Genomic DNA, 13,596 nt, shown 5'->3' on the forward strand with positions numbered 1-13,596 from the left:
TGATTACATCCATATTCTGTTGATGGCAAAATAAAGTCTAACTTTTACACTCAGCCAGCCACAGCTTCTCTGTAATGTAGACTTCTTATAATAATGATGATAAATAGTAAATTTAAATACATAAATAAATAACTAAAACATCTAAACAAAATAAAAATCTAAAGATAACCATTTTATAAAAATCTAGTAAAAAAAATCTGAATAAAATAAAATCCTGAATTAATAAAAAAGGTTAAAATAAGAATAAACAAATAAATACAAGTGCAAAATAAGTAATCAAAATAACTAAAATCAAAATAAATAAAGAACCTAAATAAAAAAAATAAAATATCTAAATAAATGTATTAACATTTAAATAAAAAAAGTAAAATTAACATATAAATACAATCAAACAAAACAAATAAATAAATCTAAATAAATCAAGAACTTCAATAAATAACCAAATAAAATACACACCAAGTAATAAGTGTGTATTATAAATCATTGCATTTATTATATTACTTCTCTATGTCCTGTTTCAATTACTGTATTTTCCGGACTAAGTCGCTTTGGAATATAAGTCACAAGAGTTAAAAATGCATCCTGAAGAAGAAAAAACAAACAAACATAAATTGCACCTGCCTCAGGACCAGCCAATCTATGAAAAAACTCTGACTTATCATACATAAAACATGGGAAATAACTAGGACCTTATCTCCTACCTAAAGGTCTGGACCTCAGAGAGCTCCTTTCCACTCTGTCCTCTGATCTTGTGGACGTCCTTGGCTGCTGCTTTCATCATCTTCTCTACCCGTTTCTCCTGCAGCTGCTCCTCTCGAGTCTGAAACAGACAAGACATTAAAACTGCTGTTCCCTTACTGGGATCGTCCTCCTGTCTGGTGGGTTTTCTAACCTGTTTCTCAGCCTGTTTGAGGAGCAGACGGAAGCGTTCATCCTCTTGGACCCAGGCAGGCAGCTCCCTCTGTCCCTGCTGCCTTGCCTTCTCCAGCTGGATCTTCAGCTCCCGCAGAACTCGCAGCTCCTGGGTCAGCCGGGCCTGCCGTGTCCGGGACACCTGTAGGTCCAGCTCCAGGTCCAGGGAAGTGCGGAGGAGACCGTCCAGACCTTTCACCTGCACTGGAGGCTGTCGGGAGGACAGACAGAAACGCTTAAAGGGACAGTATTATAGGTTTTCCAGGCATATAGTGCCATTTTACAGCTTCTGCTACATATGAAATATGATACAAAAGAAATTTGACTTTCTAATTTAACGTCTTGAAATTGGGACTCTGTTTCTTTAAGAAGCTCCTGCTCTTTCCAACACTCCCCCTTCAGGAGGTCATCGCAACATGGCTCCTCTTTTACCACCGTTGCACTGAGAAGTAGCTCATATAAAGAGCTCAGCTGATACGCAGTTTCATCACATGTTTGCTAATTGCTGCTGGTTGGTCTGAAGGAGCTGAGTGGTGGAGTCACAAGGGAGGGGTGCTCTTTGAGGTGGTATTTTGGAAACTGCAGCGCCAAGGACATGAAGCCAGAAATTCTAATTGTCAATGACAAGTACATTTTTTCATGAAAATGCTTTCATCATCCTGGACGAGCCCCCAAAAACAGAGACGACGTCAGTAATAAAAAGGATGATTTATTTCTTCCTTAAACATAAGGTGCATTTTAAAGGATGTAAACTGCAGTTCAATATTCACATATTTATGTTTCTAAGGTACTTCTAAATGCTAATCTGAGATGTTTTGCAGTTACATGTTTTATGTCAGACTGCTCAATATCATCAAACAGAAAAACTCCAAATACCCAACAAATATTCCTAGAATGCCACCACAATATGCTTATTAACCGCAGTTTAAACAGATGACTGCATGAATGAAACGGATTCCCTCTACCTACCCTTTTCATGCGCATGCTGCGTCTTTCTGAGGCATTTCTGACAAATGGAGACTTCTTGGAGAGTGTGGAGCTGTCGCTGTCGCTCCGATTAATCTGAAGAATGAAACCACTAGATTAAAGACACAACTGTAGCAAAGTTTTTTTTTCTTTCACATGATGGTGAAGGCTGTCAGTTACCCTGCAAATGTACTGGCTCTGAGGTCCAGGGGAGAAAGTCTTGGAGCGGATGATGGTGTTGCCCCTCATAAAGGGGATCTGCTGGTGGAAGTCAGGACGGCGCTCCTTGGGTCGAACCACCGACCACTGATGACATGCTGACAAATTGTCAATGCTTGTCTCTTTGTTGACCTGGAAGATGGTGATACATCGATAACAAGACGGTTAAGACCAGGACTCAACTACCAACTTTTCTTCTTGCTCAAAAGGTAGAAATAAAAGCAGCTACCTTCTCAGTGATGGGTGCCGTCGGAGTGGATTTGGCCACCTTCTGCTCCTCTTCATTCTCCTCTTTCTCTCCAACCCATTGACTGTTGTCAGGGTAAAACTCTTCCTCTTCATCTTCAGTTTCCACACCCTCCTCATCATTTTCCTCTGCCTCTTCATCAGACATGTCTGCCTCAAGAGGATCACCTTGCCTGATGATCCACAGATACATTTTTATTCCATCCTAATCCGGTAGAATCTAGGACTGCTTGGCAAAAATTAGACCAGAAAAGTATTTTTGCATTGTCACATTTACAGAAATGGAGGTTTGAAAACCGACATGAACTTTGGGAGTCATTTATGTTTGAAAACTTTAACACACCAGCGGTTTTCAGAATAAAGACATGATTCTGAGATTAAAGTTTGAATATTGAGATTCAAGTCAAAATCCAAGTCAGAATTTTAAGAAAAACATTGCAATTCTGTGACTGAAGTACAAAATTTGAGATTATGGTCTAAGTTTCGAGATTAAAGTTTGAAAGAAAAGTCAGAATTCTGGGATTAAGGTCAAAATTTCGAGAAAAACAGAATCCTGAGATTCAAGTCAACATCTTCAGAAAAAAAGTCACATTTCTGACTTTTATACGAGACAGGTATGTCTGCAGTGGAAAGCCACATTTTTTCTTTTTCTGGAAAAGAAAAAATTAAAATAACTTTTTTCTTTTCCAGTGGCCATAATCCTCTGTTGTAAACATAAAAGATCTGGGTTTACATATGTTGGATTACTACTGGAATAGGTTTAAAATCATAAATGGGCATCAAACACTGTTCAAGAAGGGACTAGTTTAAATTTTCAAAGTAGAGCTTTCAAAATAAAACTCTTGTTTCGTCATTTAAAAGCATGTTCTATAAAACAAGTAAAACCAAACCAGTGACGAAAGGAGCTTATGTTTGTCTTTTTCAAATAAAGAACACAAATGAAGACTTTTCACTTTTAAAGTCTAACCATTTCATAGGTTCAATTATTAAAGTAGTCTCAATTAAAGAAATAATGCTGATTTATGGTTTGTCACCATTGGGTAGCTCTGTGGTCTGTTAATACAGCAACAGAAATACACAATGAATCAAGCAACAGAAAACCGTTTTGGACAGTAGGTTACCTATAATTTTGCCACACTTTGGGTTTCTATTACATCATTCTGTGTGATTCAACACAAACAGCAGAGCAAGACACATGTAAGGAAAGGTTGGAAAACGTACCACTCAGTCTCAGGAGGCTGGACTCCTTCGTGTGTCTGAAATAAAAAAATCTCCTAAATAATTATTGGCTCAAAAACACCAATAAAGTGGGTTATAGTGAGTTACTGCTGATAAATCTGGTTGGAGCTGTTAATTCTGTTAATTCTAAGAATCTGTACTAGTTGTCAGTTCCTCTGTAGTTACCCTGCCAGAGCTGCCCTGTGCTCTTGTTTCCTTGTCCTTGTTGTTAATCTCAGACATGTGGAGGCGACTCAGCAGGTTGTACCACTTAGTGCGTTGCTCCTCTGAACAGCTGACATCAGCCAGGCTGATCTGGGCTCCAGCCTGAAGGAGAGGAAAAATAATCAGAAGACTTCCTGCTGATATCCTTCAGCCGTCATGCTGAGAAACGTATTTAAATCTTTAAAAATCCCATAAATAAGAGCTGAACAGGGACCCACCAGACACTCCTCATGGCCTGACTTGCTGGTGTTACAGATGTCAACCCTGAGGGTCTTCTGCCGCAATCCGTTGTGTGACGTCTGCATGCCGAACACCTCGTTGATGGCCACCACATCCTGAGGGAGCAGGCCTCGTGTTCGGAAGAGGCAGCGGGTGGCCTGAACGGGCGGCAGCACCGCCATGCGGACGTGCCTGCAGGAAACATTTTGAGTCACCGTTTGTTCTTTGATTTAACACAGGATTCATGATGGCAGAAATTAGTTCATACATTTTCTGATCAGCCGGCAGAAAGAGGGCACTGCAGTTGGACAGCTGCATGATATAGACAATGAAGCGTTGGTCTCTGGATTCGTAGCGGAAGCCGAGCTGGACCTGGGAGCAGCCAGACGCAGACCGGTCCTCATAGGAGCTCAGGAGGAGTTCTGTAGGGAGGCCTGGCCTGGAGAAGAAAGAGCAAGAGGGGAAACGTATACACTTTTCATTACAAAAAACTGGGTTTAAAGCTACAGTATGTAACATATTAAAAATATGTATTTTTACATATTTGTAAAAAAAAAAAAAAAAAAAAAAAAGATCTCCTATGCCTACTCCCAATGCTTACTAGGAAACAACCAATCAGGGCCAAGAGGCGGGCCTTAGGTCTTAGCACTGTCAATCACCCATCCGTGTGGGACTGCTAGTTAACATTGCCACCGATGATATTTCTGTTTTTGGTCATGAGTGTTGCATTTTTCTTTAGATGGCAATAGTAGCTTAGGGAAGAGTTGGAGGAGGTCAATCTTTTCACAGATTATTAGTCTCATAACAAACGGTCACGAATTGGTGACAGTTTTAACAAATATGTAAAGAAGATTTTTTAAATAAAAGTTACATACTGCACTTTCAATGAGCATAAAAATAAAGAAGAAACGATGCAGAAATGAAAATGAAACATACTTGCGTTCTGATGGTTCGTAAACTCCACTATCACCGGCCACTGACTCATCGGATACAGCTGAGGTCACGCCCATCTTCTTTGGCTCCGCCCCTTGAATCTGAGCACCTACATTCAACAGTTATGACAAAGAAAAATAAAACGGTGTACAATGCAACCAGGCATCAGATCTCCAGGCTTTCTGAATGTATTTTTCATTAGTTTTGAGCTGCTTTTTAACTCACTTGCTAACAGGTGAGTTAATGCATTTCATGAGCTCTGAAGCTAGAGCTCATGAAATGCATCCAAACCACAGAGTGTATTTAAGCAGCAGAAATAGTTTTAAATATGAGAATTTTTATTACTGTGAATTTTGATTTGCACTCTTCATGAAGAAAAAAAGTACATGAAGTTAAATGTTCATTGTTTAGACCAGGGGTCTGCAGCCTGGAGTCACTAGTGGCTCTTTGGACCCCCAATACTTTGACTAAAAATGAAAAAACACCAACTAATGATTTTAAATGTAAATATAGTAATAAACTCATCTATATTATTGCTATTGTAACTATTATTGTTATCATTACAACTATTATTACTGATACTACTATTACAATTATTATTACTACTACTATTATCATATGACAATTAGTTATTACTATTCCAATTATTACTATTACTACTATATTATTATAAATATTACAACTATCACTATTACTGCTATTGATATTATTACCATTATTTTTACTACTACTATTACATTAATACTATTATTGCTATTAACATTATTATCACTTCTACTGTGTTTATCATTACTATAATTGCAGCATCCCTGAAAGCGAAACGTTGCATCGGCTTGTTTTATTTGTGCAAGTTGAACAACAGGAGGTCAGTGAGAAAGTCCTGCATACATAATGAGCAATGAGCTGAGCTCTGGCAGCAGCAATAGAGACTGAACCAGAAACCGGACACCAGGTCCACCTTTCACCTGCGGCTCTGACAGGAGTCACGTTCTGCTTCTCACAGGCTGCTTCCAGCTCCATCTGACCCACTCTGATGTTTACGGATCAAACAACAAATGTGATACTCTATTTTTTTATTTATTTAACAAAATAAAACTACAATTTGTTGTCCCCCACAGAGAGTGTCTAATTTTTCTGCAATAATAAAACTGTTAATAAACCGGCTTTACGGTCATAAATGGAGGAAGCAGAAGGTAAACTGAGGAACGTCCAGCAGTGCAGCATGAAACAAGGAAAGCTCTCCACAATAGGAAGCAACAAGGAAAAGTCTGTAGCTCTATTAGAAAACAGATGAAATTGAACCCGTCCATCTCAATCACAGTTTAGATTTCTTATCACTAGTTGACTCAGGATTCCTGGTATTCTGCTTTCCAGTGAAGATATTTTCTTTGATATCTTTGTAACACAGGAGGTAAAGATTGACCCTGAAGTCTCAGAGCTGTGCAGTTCCTTCTTACTTTTCATTATGCAGATGTAATCCAGCTCTGAAGGGACAGGGCATGGAAAAGTTTGGGAACCCCTAAACTAGGTAACCCTCTGCAGGAGACAGGCTTTTAGGTCAAAATTGGTAATAATGTGCACTATGTTTTATTGTATTATTAACACATAATTTTTAAACATTAGCATTAATGCTGACAGGCCGACTTTCTGTTGAACCATAATTGATGCTAGGAAGAGGCACAGAGTTCTGGGTAAAAGGCTGACCTTTGCACTCGTCTCCAAGGACATTGTTCAGGTTCTGCTTGTCCTCCAGCTGTTCTCTCCGCTGCTCCTCAGGATCCAGCTCCAGCTCTGTCAGCCTGCTGCGCAGCTCCAGGTCCAGCCCAACCCCGCCGGACCCCGCCTCCCCCGACAGGAACGTGGTGTCCGAAACCAGCGGCGAGCATGGCGGCGACAGCGACGACAGAGATGAGCGCGGAGACAACGAGTTCATGGAACGCGGCGTTTCGGACAGCCTGAGGACCTGGACCCGGGAAGACTCGGCACCGCCAGGCCCGGCGTCATCAGACCGCTCAGCGCCGCGCTGGCCGCAGCCCGTCACCACCTCATGCTCGTGGATGGTGGTGATGGAGCTGGAGGGCCGGTAGCCGACCGGGCCGCCGTCCTGCAGGAGACTGTCCAGCTTGCTGCACAGGTCCAGGTCGGCCAGCTCGGGCTGCTCCAGGTAGAGATCGGTGAAGCTGAGGGAGGAGGCAGAGCCAAGGCTGGATGTTGTGGCCAGCGAGCCGCGGCTGGATGCCAGCGAGCCGCGGCTGCTGCCGGACGAACAGGACAGAGTGCTGGCCGACAGGCTGAAGGGAAAACACAAAAAAATATATGAAATATTTCTGAAGATGATGATTAGTAATGAAATGTTTCAGTTCACTTCCATTTAAGAATGGGCAATATGGAGTTTTATCACAATGTTTTCTAATACTATTTTATGACAGAGTATTAGTTCCTAAAAAAACTAAAAATGTAAAAAAACAAATTAATCAGAATAATTATGAGAAATTGTAATATGACTTTACGACTTTATTCACATGTTACAACTATTCTCACAATATCTTGAAATAAAAATTAAATTAAGCTTTTTTATGTTCTCTTGAAAATAAACAGAAGAGTAAAAATAATATTTAGTCAGTTTTTTTAACTGAAATTTTTATCACAAGATATTTTTCACGATAAATAATACACAATGCAATAAATGCCCATGTTTGCAAATTTTTTTAACATTCGCACAATATTTTAAAATGTTTTGCACACATTTGTGATGGAAATACAGCTAATGACTGAAAGTTGCTTTTCAGCAAAAATAAATAAAATAAAATAAAAGGGAAAAAAAAGGAAAGCTACTTTCACAGATCTTCAGATTGCTTGGAAGGAAGAGAAATAAAGTTTGGACCAAGTTAAAACCCAAAATGTTTTTGACTCCATCATCATGGAAGTTTCTGCTTCGGGCACCAGCATCAGGTGTGTTTATTTTTTTACTGAGCTTCTCTTCCTGGGCTCAGACTGAATATTTTAGTGGAGTAGAAGGACCAACCTCCTCAGCTCGGTCTGCAGAGACGTGGCCAGTCGAACCGTCTCCTCCAGCTCCCGCACCAACTCGCTCCTCTTGCAGTGGAGTCGCAGCCTGAAACGACAGACATTTTTGAAAAAAAAAAAAAAAAAAAATCATCAGGGTTTCAGCAGCTTCTGGATTATAAGCTTCACATTGGAAACACAGGACTGCTACAGATTTAAGGCAGCAATTTATAAAACCCCACAGACTACTAATAATCTAAAAATGTTACTCCTTAATTGGGTATTGATTGAAACACACTAGAAATGAAATAAGAGTTTAACTGGTCATTTATTAATCTTGTGCATTGCTCCAGACATTCACGTTATCAGTAAAAATGAAGATAAGGGAAGAAAAAGAAAAGAAAGAAAAAAGGACCCAAGAAAGATTAGATGGGAAGGAATGGAAAGGAAGATGTAGGAAGGAAACAAGGAAAGAGGAAGGATACAGGAAATACGAAAGGGAAAACAGAAAAAGGAAGAAAGAAGAGATGACTACAAAGAAAGGAAGAAAGAGAACAAGAAAGAAAAAGGATGGACACAAGCCAGACTTAAAGGAATGATTTGTCTGTAAAGAGCAAAAGGAAGGAAGGACAAGAAAAGACAGAGGAGCGAAAGAAAGAAAGAAAGAAAGAAAGAAAGAAAGGAAGGAAGGAAGGAAGGAAGGAAGGAAGGAAGGAAGGAAGGAAGGAAGGAAGGAAGGAAGGAAGGAAGGAAGGAAGGAAGGAAGGAAGGAAGGAAGGAAGGATAAGAAAAATGGAACAAATGAAGTAAGGACGAGAACCAAAGAAAATAGATAAGCAAGAATTAAGGAAGGAAGGAAAGGGTGGATGATGGAAGGAAGAAAGAAACAAAGGAAGAAAGGAAGGCAGGCATGGGGTACAAAGAATGACACAAAAGAAGAGAGGCAGGACACAAGGAAAAAAAGAATGAAAAGATGGAAAGGAATGAAGAAAAAGTCCCACAAGAAAGGAAATAAAGAGATAAGAGATAATAAAGAACACAGAGGAAGGAGTGAAGGAGGGTAAAATGCAAACCCAGGATAAAGATTGCAGTCATGAAACAGATATTTTTGTTTTATTTTTAATTTTTCTATCCTGAAATGAAATTCCAGCCATTTTCCCTGTGTTTTCCAGACAGTGAAGGACCCTGCTCAGAGAACCTGACGTTCATGGAGCCCAGCAGCGCCGCGTCTTGAGAACCCTACAGCTGTCCGTCTGAACGGGCGCGTTTGTACGACGACTACAAGGGGTCCTTTCTGCCCGGCCGCCTCTCGAGTTTCAGGAACACAAAGAGACGCGGAGCTCAGGTAGAGTCTGACCTGGAACGTGAACAACGGCGGTCCTGTCAGGGAGGAAGAGGATGAGGAAGAGGAGGGGTGAAGGGACCTGCTGGTGTTCAGGCACAAAGGCAGGGAGGAAGATGGAGGAGCGACGGAGCGAGATAATCTGAGAGAAGGTCAGAGGCTTTGAAGATATTGAAGCTACACGGCATCATGATTCCTCTCATTCAGAACAGAAATGTTATTAATGTTTCCAAATACGCATAAGGCAGGGGTGTCCAAAGTGCGGTCCCGGGGTCATTTATGGTCTTAAAGGGACATGGAGAAAAAAAAGGAAAAAAAAGAAATCCAGACTTACTTTCTCGAGATCCCGACTTTTTTCTCCAGATCCCTACCGTTTTTTTTTCTCAAGATCCCGACTTATTTTCCCAAGATCCTGAGAAACTAAGTCAAGATCCTGACTTAGTTTCTCAGGGAGCCAATTCCTTCAACACCAAGCGCACATCTTCTTTTCTCACACGAAGTCCATGCTCTCTGCATTTAGCGTACATCCATCGGTAACCGTGAAGCTGTCCAGAGGACTGCAGCTGGTTATTAATGAATTCAACCAAAACTGCCAAGTCGGAATAGGACTTGTGCTGAATGAGTCCCCGCGCACTGAAAACTCTCTTCAGATGTCTCACTTATACAAAACCCATGTCTGCTGTCAAGCTCTGATTTGATGTGTTTTTTTTACTCAAGCCCAAGCTTGAAATAAAAATCTATATATCTATCCAATGGGTGTGTGTCCTCTATTGCTGTGATTATGTCGTTATGTACTGATCCGGGTAAAGTTTCTCAGGATCTCAAAAAAATAAGTCGGGATCTCGAGAAAGTAAGTCTGGATTTCTTTCTTTTTTTTCTCTTCGTGTTCCCATAGGGGCTCCGTAGAACTCTGCTGCGTTTGGAATGCATATGTAAATGTCAAGCAAGCCGAAGATCACTCCCAAAGCAGGAAGTGGAATACAGCGCAGGGCATTCTGGGTAAATACAATCAAAACAAATGAGCGAGGCTAACACTAGCAGGACGAAAGGCTTGTGAGGTGTTTTTTTACTAAAGAAAAGAAAAAGTCTGGAACTAATAAAATCTGACGCCACTTCATTTTTGTTCACATTTCATGAAGAAGAAATGTGAACTCGCTCGGTTTCTTCTTCAGAGGTTTTCATGTTTCATTCAGTGGTTCTTGCTGCAGCTCCACCTCAGGCAAGGAGGGGAAGAGGTTTTTCAAGGAGTTCGGTTTGTTTGACAAAGTGCACAACCTGAAAATGTAACAAATGTTCCAACTTTGGTTCCAATTAAACTGAGTCTACTGGACTATGAGGTGTGCCAACACCCTAAAACACTTTAAAATACAGCAGAAAATTCTGGAAAATCTAAAATGAAGGGCTAAAGCGTCTAAACGGACTAGATTATTGATATTTCCCAGTGGTCCACTCGCCTCTCAGACAGCGCCTTGCTCTGGTTGTCTCTGGCAGCCTGCAGGTCTCTCTCCAGGCGTTTCTTCTCCGTCTCCAGCTTCTCGGCATCGTTGGGCTCCAGCCGCTTCCGTGGGCTGACGTACTGCAGCTCCTTCAGCAGCTCCTCCTTCTCGTTGATGAGGATGAGGCGGTCCCGCTCCGGGTCCAGCAGCCCCGGCCACGCCTCGCTGTCCAGTTTGGCAATCTGTACCTCAATGCTGGCGATCCTTCAGAAAAACGACAGGACAGTCGACTTGGAGAAAATCCCTGACAGGTCAGCATTTACTGATATGGATATTTGTGTTTTTAACAAACATTAAAAAGGCTTTTATTGTGACATTCATTACATTCATGTTAACAGTGAATAATTTCATTCAACGTCTGGTTGATAGTGAGATCCAATGTTGGGGAAAATGTTTTAGCTACATCTAAATGAAAGATTGAAGTTTCAGATTTTAAAGCAGCTTTCAGATCAAATCCATTACCTTCTCTTTGCCTCATCGTACTTCAGGCTCAGACGAACTTTCTCTGCCAGTTTGTTGCTGCTGGTCGTAAACTGGTTTGAAAAACCAAAGAAAGAAACATAATGAACGCTCAGAATTTTCTTCATACAAGGTTCTGTAACTGTGTTCATACTTTTTCACATTTTGCCACATTGCAATAACAAACATTTGATGTATTTTGGGGGGGAAATGATACTTAACAAATAAAACTCTGGAAATAGCCAGAGCTCAACATTTTAGCATATTCTTCTCAACAAAGTAGCTAAAACCCATATTCCCAATTTATTTTTGGTCTGAACAATTCTACTGAGACCCCAGACACAAGCCTTGCTCTGGATTTAGAAAACATCCACACCCAGCATGATCCTGTCACCACCACATGTCTCCAGGGAGATGTGGTGCAAAGTGGGTTTTCCTCCACACACAGTGTTTCAAACACAGGCCAAAATATTCATTTACACATAACTTAACTTTACAAAAATGAAAAGAAAAAAAAAAGCTTCTTTCAGCATCATAACTGAACCTAAATTAATAAACTTAGAGATAAGTTTGAATCCCTCAATTAAAAAAGTCTAGCTATTAAAAAGCCCCAATTTTCTATTTTTATTTTTGAAAGGTAATTAATGACAGGGAAGTAAAGCAACATGAATATCCCTTCATGCTTTTCGGTAAATTCTCATTTTAAAAATGTTACAAAGTGGACTAAAAAATAAAATTCAGAACTTTTAATTCCAGTCATATTTGTCTCTCCATCCTTTTCCATACTTCGAAAATCATCAAATTCAATTTCTTTTTAGCTTTAACCAACAATTTTAATTAGCTTTAATCATATTCTTGTGACTAAGATGTCATGTCAATAGGCCCAAAAAGTGAAAGGCAAATGAATTTGTTTTTTTTAGTTCTAAATATATAAGAAAACTCACCAAATTCTGCAGTGAAGTGTGAGAAATGTACATACTTTAAAGATTTTTGAAAAATGTTGCAAAAGAAATGGCTCAACGGCACATCCAGCAAACTCCATTTAGCTTACTTTATTGTACAATTATTACATTCTGTAAACTTTTAGAACTTTCTAAAACCAGCAGTGACTGAACTTGGGATTTTAAAGAATTTTTACCCCATTTTTGAAGTTTCTATTCTCTGCATTTGACTGAACTCGTTTTAGACATTTTAATTCATCACCTTGAAATTTGGTGACTTACATGTTGGAGGGGCAGAGCCACAACTCAAGCTTTGACTACGTGCCAAAAAAAAGAAAATATGTTAAAAAGCCAGAAAGGAAAGCGCAGAAGCACAAACCTGCTTTGACAGTCAATAGTTTTTGTTTCAGTATCACTCCAATTGACCATTTATTTAGCTTTTGCATGTAAAACAAGAAATGCTTTCATCAAGATTTAAATCAACTAAATAAATCCTGGTAATTTGACGAAATTAGGAAAGTTTGAGAGAAACAAATGCATAGGTAAGTAAAACTACATTTAGAGCAGGAAGTGGGGGTGACATTTTGTTCTGGTACTAACCTCAGCTGGGAGGTCGGTTTGGGATCCGACGTCGGAGTAGAGGCGAGGGATGGAGGTCTCAGAGTTGGAGAGCGACGGACTGCTGCCCCACAGCTCCTGTTGGGAGCCAGAATTCAGCCGGAAGCCGTCCTTCAACACGGCCAGTTTCTGAGGAAAACAGAGGAGACACACAAAGACGAGTCAGGGTGGGACAGCAGCAGTGGCCGCAGCCAGGAGGGAGGGAAACAAGAAACACATGAAGGATTAGAAGGTGAAGAAATTACCTCACAGTCCTGGTCTTAAAAAAGGGCTTTGTGTACATTTCCCCCAGGCAAATTCAAGCACTTTTCAAGCTTGTTCAAGGTAGGTTTTTAACTTTTCCAGCAACACACTTTTTTAAGATAAAAATAATAAATTAACTTTTAGAAAAACCTTTAAAAAAACAGTTTCAATTTAGTATTATATAATATTTATTACTGCAATTAATGTCTTGTGATGGTATTTTACATTCAAGGTAAATTAAAAGGTAAGCTAAAATTTAACAATTTATGAAATGTATTTCCCAATTTCAACAACATTGCTATATACATATATATAACACATATGTATTGTACGTGTTATATATAACACATATAACACCTCTTTGATCTAAAAAAGACTTCTTACAAAAAGGTCAGCAAAATATTACAATAACACTCTCTGTTACAGGCTTCCATAGTTGTAAATTATTCAACCAGGCCGCTAGGGGCACTGCCCGGTTCAAATACAGTAGAAGTAGAGTTAGACACACCTCCGGGGAACAAAAGGCTACCTTGAAGAGTTAGCGGGCCAGAAC

The 13,596-nt window shown here is 40.0% G+C and overlaps 1 protein-coding gene across 3 annotated transcripts in view; it reads right to left on the reverse strand.

The window, feature by feature from the left end:
• The window catches only part of wwc1 (WW and C2 domain containing 1), a 43,798-nt gene that overhangs the window by 3,674 nt on the left and 26,528 nt on the right, over nucleotides 1-13,596 (reverse strand). For 2 of the 3 annotated variants that reach the window (XM_088012345.1, XM_088012344.1), the window contains 14 exons: nucleotides 12,783-12,929; nucleotides 11,245-11,315; nucleotides 10,741-10,986; nucleotides 7,964-8,053; nucleotides 6,643-7,229; nucleotides 4,942-5,047; nucleotides 4,274-4,444; nucleotides 4,005-4,197; nucleotides 3,748-3,888; nucleotides 3,565-3,599; nucleotides 2,327-2,516; nucleotides 2,059-2,229; nucleotides 1,882-1,974; nucleotides 702-1,123 (listed from right to left, as the gene is read on the reverse strand). In XM_088012345.1, the coding sequence (XP_087868471.1) occupies nucleotides 702-1,123; nucleotides 1,882-1,974; nucleotides 2,059-2,229; nucleotides 2,327-2,516; nucleotides 3,565-3,599; nucleotides 3,748-3,888; nucleotides 4,005-4,197; nucleotides 4,274-4,444; nucleotides 4,942-5,047; nucleotides 6,643-7,229; nucleotides 7,964-8,053; nucleotides 10,741-10,986; nucleotides 11,245-11,315; nucleotides 12,783-12,929 (2,663 nt within the window). The remainder of the gene's footprint in view (nucleotides 1-701; nucleotides 1,124-1,881; nucleotides 1,975-2,058; nucleotides 2,230-2,326; nucleotides 2,517-3,564; nucleotides 3,600-3,747; nucleotides 3,889-4,004; nucleotides 4,198-4,273; nucleotides 4,445-4,941; nucleotides 5,048-6,642; nucleotides 7,230-7,963; nucleotides 8,054-10,740; nucleotides 10,987-11,244; nucleotides 11,316-12,782; nucleotides 12,930-13,596) is intronic. The other variant, XM_015013278.2, reaches the window with a different exon arrangement.

This window comes from Poecilia mexicana, unplaced genomic scaffold (assembly GCF_051168715.1).
Source record: "Poecilia mexicana isolate PSO_F unplaced genomic scaffold, ASM5116871v1 scaffold_14, whole genome shotgun sequence".
NCBI lineage: Eukaryota > Metazoa > Chordata > Actinopteri > Cyprinodontiformes > Poeciliidae > Poecilia > Poecilia mexicana.